General features: G+C 36.8%; 1 protein-coding gene across 2 annotated transcripts; it reads right to left on the bottom strand.

Annotated features, from left to right (window-relative positions):
- Positions 1 to 8,218: 8,218 nt before the first annotated feature.
- On the bottom strand, positions 8,219 to 9,097 carry RPL10L (ribosomal protein L10 like). 2 transcript variants are annotated; one of them, XM_060003460.1, is made up of 2 exons: positions 8,782 to 8,863; positions 8,219 to 8,673 (listed from the first exon to the last, which is right to left on the bottom strand). In XM_060003460.1, the coding sequence occupies exons 1-2, from the start codon at positions 8,861 to 8,863 to the stop codon at positions 8,219 to 8,221; spliced, it is 537 nt and encodes a 178-aa protein (XP_059859443.1). The 2 variants fall into 2 exon arrangements, with proteins under 2 accessions (XP_059859443.1, XP_059859441.1); XM_060003458.1 differs by having other exon boundaries at positions 8,219 to 9,097.
- Positions 9,098 to 9,562: the final 465 nt, after the last annotated feature.

Here is a 9,562-nt window from a genome sequence, read left to right as displayed (position 1 = left end):
AGGGAACACTTATGTTTACCAGTTTTTTAAAGGATATAATTTAGGATACAGATGAACAGCCAGATGAAGAGATACATGGAGCAAAGCCTGGGAGGGTGCTGAGGACAACAATTTCTGTCCCCATGGAGTTGGGGAGGTGTCACTGTCCTAGCATGTGGATGTGTTCAATAATCTGAAAGTCCTCTAAACCCCGTTCTATTGGGATTTTGTGCAGGCTACCTCAAGTGGGCATAATCAGTTATTAATTCTATTTCCAGCCCCACTCCCTTCTTTGGAGGATGGGTGATGGACTGAAAATTCCAAGCTTTAAATCATGGCTTGGTCCTCCTGGCAATCAGCCCCCATCCAGGAGCCATTAAGGAGCTGACCCAAAGTCACCTCATTAGAACAAAACATGCTCCTAGTGCTCTTATCATTTAGAAATTTACAAAGGTTTAAGAACCCTGTGTCAGGGACTGGATCAAAGACCAAATATTAGAAAAAGAGACGCTCCGCTTTTATCAGTTAGGAATGTATAAATGTCCTAGGAGCTCTGTGCCAGGAAAGCCTATTATCTCACAGATACCGACTATCCTATTTTCCTGGCTGGATATTTAACATATAAAACTTAGTGTTCTTAGTAGCTAGTAATAAGATTCAGGAGAAATGTGTACTGATTATTAATTTAACTTAGAAGGAAAGCAAGAAATAAAAATAAATTCCAAAAAAAACAAGCAAGTTTGAGTAGGAGAGTAGTAATCAAAAGAAAGTGTTGTTCCATATTCAATCACCGAGCATTACTCTTTTTTCCCTATTGGAATCTTTATCTATTTTGCTCACGTTTTGCCTCTGTGATCTTTAATATTTCCTTGCTTGGTTACAAGTAGACTTTACTTTTTCTCTTTCTTTTCAGGATGTGAATATTTCTCAAAAAAAAAGAAAGAAAAAACACACTTAGTCTTGTTCAAGTGAAGGTTTGAAGGATATCAACTCTGCTTAAACTGATGCTTTGCATCCTTCATAGTCTGGTTCTTTCCTAGAAAAAAGAAAAAGAGGGGACTTCCCTAGTGGTGCAGTGGTTAAGACTCTGTGCTCCCAATGCAGGGGGCCTGGGTTCGATCTCTGGCCAGGGAACTAGATCCCACATGCATGCCACAACTAAGGAGCCCACATGCTGCAACTAAGGAGCCCGCTTGCTGCAACTAAGCCCCAGCGCGACTAAATAAAATAAATAAATAAATGTTAAAAAAGAAAAGAAAAGAAAAAGAGGTAGAAGAAACTGTAGGGAGGTTATAAATCAAGTGTACAGCAAAGAAATCAGCAAATTGAAGAACAAATCCCAAGATTATGTACAAAGTGAGTTTCTGAACATTAGATAAAACAATCTTCAAAAGTAATTTTGATAATCTTCACACCAAGAGAAAGGACATTTTGCATTACTTGTTATTTTTATCATTCTTACTTCTACTCCTAGAGTTGACCAGATTAGTAGATGGATATCTTTATTAATGTGTAAGAGGAAATGGCCATATGGTTCCATTGAGCCATGTAAATGACTAGACGACATTTTCAGTAGTAATTATATCTTGACTGAACATTTGTGTCCTAAAGTCAAAAGTACCATCTGAACAAAAGAGGCATAAAAACTGCAGGATAAAATTAGGGTAGTAATTTGTGGAGTCTGAGGTCCGCATGTAAATGAGAAAGCAGAGAAACCAGAAGACATAACTGGTAGGAGACAAGTACAAAGGTCAAGGGGTTGAAGCAAATCATAACTGACCAAGAAACATTCAGAAAAGAGAAGAGATAGAGGTAGAGGCAGAGACAAATACATAGAAAGATCAGTGCTTAATTGAAGCCATGTTCAAAACAGAGGGTAATTGAGGTGGAATGGAGTGAAAAATCAAAGAAAAGACTAAAGCAAAGCCAGGAAGCAATAAATCAAAGCAAAATTTAATTTTATCCTTGAAGTGTGGGGAATAGGAAAAGACAAAAAAGATGGAAGCATAAAGGTGGAGTGGAAAAATGATATCCAGTGGAAGAGGAAAAAAAATACAAATGACAGATTATTTCCACTTGTAGTAAGATGGTAGAGAAGACAAATAAATATAGATTAGTTATGTATCTCACGAAATGAAGTGAGGGATATCATTTCTATTAACCACTTTTTGACATTCAGGAAAATCTGAGAAGGCAAGGTTAAAAGCAACAGGTGGTATTAGAATATTAAAGAAACAGAAAGAAAATAAACATAACTCCTGGTTAGCTTTTATTACATGGGAACAAGAGAAATAAAACGAAAACAATTCCACTCAATAAGAGAAAGAGAAAAGTATAACGGAAGAACAAGAAGATGACCAAACTTTGAAACCTCAAGACTAGAAACAGATATTTGGGAAATTGTTGATTTTCAAGAAATATTTGTATAATTTTGTTTTTTTATGAGATATTTAACACATATCACCACAGAGAAGCAAGGCAAAAGCAACAATATCAAGATAGGAAAGGGGATTGTTACCAAAAGAATGGGTAAAGAGGGAAAAGTCCAATGGAATAGTAAATATTTAATACAGAAAACCACCTAAAGAGGAGAATAAAGGACTTAAACAGGTGAAAGAAATAGGCTTAAAAAATGCAACAGGACACAAGTGTATTATGTACTGATTGTGCAGTGCAAAGAAAAAGTATATATAATGTACACATAATTTGGTTACATCTGGTTTACAATGCTCCATCTCAAAAACTCCATGAATGGTAGAAATCTGAAAATGTTCTTCCTTTGGGATATTTTAATGAGGCATAGTAAAGTAGAGACTGAGGTTTGCAATCACATCTGATTTGACCCTGCCACACAGATTTGAGCTGAGGGTGGTTGGCACAGCACACATAAATGGAAAGAAAAAAAGAGGATGTGGCAAAGAAAATTAGGTACATGTAAGCTCAGAGAGAAAGACAGAAGATAACACTTCAGTAGTCGGCAATTTTGTATCCCAGCCACTAAGTATTGGCTAGAATCTTCCATTGAAATTCGAACCTGCGTCACTTTCTTCACTGCAAGCAAAGCCATTCATCAGTTCTTTCATGCTGGTTCAATTAAATCCTATAGTGCTCGGAGGCAATGTAGCATCAGCTCTGGTGAAGAATTTCAATTTCCTAAACAGGCCTGTAAATATGCTACTGTGGATAAATTGGCCATCAGGGTGATAGAGAGTAGCAAACGAAAATGTGTGATTACAGCTAGTTCTAGTGTGCTAGAAAGCTGCTGAGCCATTACTGTGAGCAAGACAGTGTTTTTTCCTCCTCTGCTTATCTAGCGGTTTTGCTCTTTCCATATTAACTATCTCTAGGCAAATACTCTTTGTCTGATTGATATTATTATAATTGACATTATTGTAATCAGTTAGGAGTAAGCTTAACCAGGTCTTCTATAAATAAATTTTAATTCTTTCTTATTATATGGTAACATTTATTGTATTGCAATTCTTATTCTCTTCTCAAGTGTCAAAACATAATGCTTGATTTGTTAAACATTACAAATTTTTAGGCAAATGATTTGCATTTTTGTAAATTTTGCATTTTGTAAAGGCTTTTGTTCCAGAAGAAGTGATTCTTTCTTTTTTCCTCTTTTAGTTGATTGGCATGTGATTAAATTGGATAGAATATGCAACTACTGAATTTGCTAGAGTACTGACTTACTGACAATCTCAAATATACAAGTGTGTTTATGCATATATATCCTCACACACAGAGACAGAGAGAGAGAGGTTTCCAAATCAGAATCTAGCATGAAAACTTATTGTAATTATGTATGAGTTGGTTGCATTGGTGAGGTTAAGTCCAAAATGAAACACAATGTCTAGGCTAGCATTCTTTATGATCTTATGATTGGAGTCTATGCATTTTTATGGCTTTAATTTGTGCAGTCCATTATTACATTTTAATATACCTCTTAAAATGCATGATGATAAATAAAAAAACTTTCTGTAACTTAATCATAACTTTTCATGGTTCATTAAATCTATAATAATATACACCAATATGCTCCTGTAACTTATAAGTTGGAAATAGTAAATTTTTAAATCTTTTACACTGTTTTAAAATAATTACTTTTTAATATTCCATACAAATAATTATTTACATAATTAAAATTATATCTAAATGCTTTGGAAAATATATTAACCAGAAGTAAAAGGTTAAAATAGGGCCAAATTGCACAAGCTGCAATAGTTATTTCACAGAAATTTTATATGTCTACAGTAGAACAGCAGAATTAACCTACCAGGGAATACTGAGTATGATGGCTATCAAACATTTTCACACTTGTATTCAAATACTTCATCACTGTTGAGCTTACACAGAAAAAATAGATACAATGTATACTTTAAATATGAATTTTTAAAATAACATCAAAAGGTTTTGAGATTCTGCAATTAGAAGTAGATATATTTTAGATTTCACTTCATGGCCAGAGTAATTATGTTAATAAGCATAGCTAATACACAGTGAACTCCTTTAAACTTCTAATCATTTAATAATAAATAATGATAATAAGCAACATTCATTTAGGGTATACTATGTACCAGAAACTGTGTTAAATGCATATTCTCATAACTGTCACAATAATCTTCATTTTAATTTTAGACAACTAAGCCTCCGAAAATTTCAATAAATTGCTCAAGGTGAAAGGAAAAGTAGAAAGCAGAGCCAGAATCCAAACAAAAGTCTATGTATTCCAGGGCTTCCCTGGTGGTGCAGTGGTTGAGAGTCCGCCTGCCGATTCAGGGCACACGGGTTCGTGCCCCGGTCCGGGAAGATCCCACATGCTGCGGAGCGGCTGGGCCCGTGAGCCATGGCCGCTGAGCCTGCGCGTCCGGAGCCTGTGCTCCGCAATGGGAGGGGCCACAACAGTGAGAGGCCCGCATACCAAAAAAAAAAAAAAAAAAAAGTCTATGTATTCCAAAACATTTTACTTTTTCAATAGCTTCACCAAACTAATTTTCAAAATTTTCCCGATTTTAATGATCATTTCCATATCAGCTAGAGTTTGCTTAGGGTATACTAAGAGTAATATGGAATAAGAAATGTCTTTTGGGAATTAAAATTTGCAGAATAATGAGAAGAGCTGGGAAAATAATTCTGAAGAGGATAGTGGGTGATTAGATAAAAGTCACCAACCAGGGACTGTAAAGAAGTCTACTGGACGCTATTGACTCTCTCCTTGCAATGGGCCTGAAATCCTTACAAATCAGAAAGACAGGCAATTGGGGGAAAAAATATCTAAATGCAAAGTGAAGAGAAATATGGGTAACCTTGATCCCACAGGCAAATGAAGTCCATGAGTACAAACTGAACCCCACAAGGACAATCTGGAATCCAAGTGTGTCAGTGCATCAAACTCCAACAGGGTGACTAAACACAAGTCTGTGCCCTTCAGCACAGCTGCACACATGCTTGGCCTGAGTCTCAAAGAAAATAAAGGGAGAAATCTAGCGGGGGCTATAGGAACTGAATTATGATACTTAAGGAGCTTAGAACAGTGCCTGGCATATGTTAATCACTATATAAGAGTTTGATATTACTAGTGAATAGTTTTTAGCAGGGAAGTGATACATACCATTTTTTTGTTTTTGTTTTTGTTTGTTTTGGTTTTTTTTGGTACGCGGGCCTCTCACTGTTGTGGCCTCTCCCGTTGCGGAGCACAGGCTCCGGACGCGCAGGCTCAGTGGCCATGGCTCACGGGCCCAGCCGCTCTGCGGCATGTGGGATCTTCCTGGACCGGGGCACGAACTCGTGTCCCCTGCATCGGCAGGCTGACTCTCAACCACTACGCCACCAGGGAAGCCCCTGGTGTATATTTTTATAAAAGTTAAGGATTCCAGACTAAATGCGCTTAGAATAATTCCATATTTGGGGGGGGGTAAGAAATGGTGGATTATGCAATGATGATTGGTGGAATGTGCTTTTCAAAACTAAGCTGATATGGTACATGGTCCATTTTCTAACTGATTCAGTCAGTATTTTCCATAAAACCTGAAGAACTCCATCAACTAAATCAAAGAGATTTATCTGGCAATATTTGCTTGAATTTAGTTAACTGTAAATGTATTTTTATTTTGAATGAGCAGATAGTTCTGTTTCATTGCAGTAGTGCATGAAATTCTGAATACATATGTTCCCAAATTAAATTTTCCATTTAGAATAGAAATTTAGAAATAATGAAGAGCTCTGCAACATATAATTTAATTATATTTCAGTTCAACTGTCTTATCAATTTTTTAACAACTAGAATGACCAGAAAAAAGGAAAATGCTGAAAAAATGAAATCATGGCTTCAAGGACATGTTAGCAGGACTTTTGTTAAGAAAAACAAGTGAGAGTGTTCTTCTATTAACATTAAAGGAAATAAAATTTATATATAATAGTTTATAATAGAAAACTGTAGGGAAAACTCAAATAATAAACCTTGATGACAGCTTCCTATTAGCTGTTTAATGTAATAATTTTTAATCTTTCATTTCCTTTTCATCCACCTATCTATATGCATAAACAATCATAGTTACCAATCTCTTAGGGCAAGGACATTCATGGGCTTATGCTTGGCTGCCTCCCTGTATTTAGTGAGTGAGTACAGAGTTCCAAGTTTGAAGGTTAAGATGTTTGAAAAGTTTGAGACCAAAGATAAGGATGAATAACGAAGACGGAAAATATTTTCAAAGCTGCATCACAGTTGTATTAAGACATGACCAAGGAACTGTTTTGTTGTGTTTTGTTTGGCATTTTGATTTTTTTGAAGTTGAGGGTTTTTTTTTGAAAAACGGTTCAGTAAAAAGTAAACAGGATTGGACAGGAGTCAGAAGATCTGGCTCAAGTACACCCTCATTTGCAAATTGCATAGGACTTAATTTCCTAGAAAACTTCAAGAGTTTTAGAGTATCAAGTATAACGTGTCAAAGAAAGTGCTACTGAAATTGAAAAGCCCTTTCTATACATTCATATATTATTTAGTACCTGTTATCCTTCTTGTTTAGATATAATAAATATTATTGCTTAAAACAGCAATTTAGCTTAAAATACACAAGTAGGAGGCATAGTAAGGCCCTGAAAGAAGTATCAAGTCAGATGCAAAATTTTAAGATTGACATAGAAATTTTTTTAAGTAAATGAAAATAATTTTAAAAGCATATGTTTCAATACTGTTTATTTAGTATTCCTTTTGTTCCTTATTTAATATGTTGACTCTGAAAATGAGTAGCTAAAGAAAACTGAGGGCATTGTTTGCAGGATTGAGATTTAGAAGACTAAATAACAAATAACTAAACAACTAAATAACCAGAATTTTAGAATGCAGTAGAGACCCAGAAACTTTAGCTTATGTAATTTCTAAAATAAAACAATGCATAAAAACACCTGTATGATCAACATAACTCTAATGTAGGGCAAACACCTACAACTGCAAACTCTCTCTAGGATTCTTTTAGAGGACAGACAGCAGATTTGGTGTCATTTTCTCTTTTCTGTTGGTTCTACTGGGACTCAGATCAAGAAATATGTACTTGGTTGTCAACCTATGACCTTTCTGTGATGAAGAAAAGATTGGATTGTTGTCTCTTGAGTGTAAGATAATGTAAGGCTTGTCTGGGGAAACCTTTGGCAGTGATCCCCAATTGTCCTAAGGCTGATAATTGGAGGTGACAGGTAATTCTAAAAACAATGTGCAGAAATGTGTAAGGGAAACATAAGCAACAAGTTTAAGAATAGACTTTTTAGTTTCAAAGAGATTGTAATTGAAATATGACTAATGCCTACCATTATTTTCATCCCAATTGTTTATTTTCTATAAAAAATAAGAATTTTTTCTGTAAATCTCAGATTCTTCTCTATTTTTTATTCAAGGCAATGACAGCTATATAACTTACGACTTCTCTACAAACAAAACTTTTGACATATTTTCCTAGACTCTCTAAGTTAAAAGTGTGGATTAGAATTGCAACAGCTTTCTCTATAAATGGCACACAAATTGTTTCACTCTCACTTGAAATGAAATTATCATTTGTCATTAAAACTCTTTCTGGTAATGTTAACACAAAAAATTATTTCTCTATTAGTCTATATTCTAAAAATTGGATATTTTTAAACTATAAAAAATTAAGAAATAATTCTTTTTTTACCATAAGTAAAATTTATTGGTGAGCAAAAGTCAGACCAGCATGGTCAAAATTGCCAGTGCTGTCAAAAGACCTCACGAGTGCAGAGCTCGCCACTTATCCAGAGGGCCACGGCTGGGGATGTATTTGACTCCACAACCATCCGGGATGAGGCACTTCTTAGCCACTTTGTCTTCAAATTCATCAGCATTAAACTTGGTAAAGCCCCATTTCTTGGAGATATGAATCTTCTGGCGCCCAGGGAACTTGAACTTGGCCCTGCGTAAGGCTTCAATCACATGTTCCTTGTTCTGAAGCTTGGTGCGGATGGACATGATGACTTGACCAACATGGACTCTGGCCACTGTACCCTGGGGTTTTCCAAAGGCACCTCGCATACCTGTCTGGAGTCTGTCAGCCCCAGCACAGGACAACACCTTGTTGATGCGGATAACATGTAATGGATGGAGTCGCACTCGGATGTGAAAGCCATCTTTGCCACAACTTTTCACCATGTACTTGTTGGCACAAATTCGGGCGGCCTCCAGGGATTCAGAAGAGAGCTGCTCATACTCATCAGACACTATGTGTCCACAGAGTGGGAACTCATCCACTTTTGCCTTCTTCCGACCCAGGTCAAAGATACGGATCTTGGCATCAGGGACACCTCGGCAAAAGCGAGACTTTGGATACGGCTTATTCTTGCAATACCGGTAACAACGAGCGGGTCGCCGGCCCATGTCGACACCAGGTATCTCTGAGGCACGCCGAAGAGAAAAGAAGCGGTTGCTTCCACACCTGCGCATGCGCCTCATATACATTGCCCATCTTCCCGCGCAGGAACCATAGAGGACTTGAGGACACTCTTTCACAACGTCCCCACCATAGATGCAGTGACACTCTACACATGCGTTTGGGGGATTTGGAACATGCGCAGGATGGAAAGGCGGTTGCGTATATTGGCCTGCGGGCATCCAAGTAGAGAATTGGACCTTGCTGCAGTATCGCAGGATCTCGTTTCCTTCCGGCTTTCCCTCTCTGGCATAGAACTTCTGCCCTAAGGTTTGTCTTAACTATAAAAGATGTATTTTCCTAGAATTTGAATGAGTAATGTCTCTCCAGCTAGTTGTACTTTGTGTCTGATTTGTCTAAATAATCCATTTGCCGGAGCTCATATCTCCTGTCAGCATTTGTGGATCAGTTGCTATTTCTCAAAGGGTATGTTGTCACCTTCCATGGGTGAAGTGGTTTCTTGGCTCACTGGTAAGGCTCAGGAAGAAATGAGAGTAGAGGGGAGACGGGGATAGAAGATATCTGTTGTACGTGTTGCTTGATAATTGCTTTAGAAACATGAAACTTTGGTTGTTTTATTTATTCGGCCATATGGAATGATTTTATTGTCAAAATGGCATCCACATAATTGGAATACCAACTGAATT

Source organism: Delphinus delphis, chromosome 2 (genome assembly GCF_949987515.2).
Source record: "Delphinus delphis chromosome 2, mDelDel1.2, whole genome shotgun sequence".
In the NCBI taxonomy this organism is placed as follows: domain Eukaryota; kingdom Metazoa; phylum Chordata; class Mammalia; order Artiodactyla; family Delphinidae; genus Delphinus; species Delphinus delphis.
The sequence above is the reverse complement of the archived record's forward strand: the minus strand, read 5'-3'. Positions and strand labels throughout refer to the sequence as shown.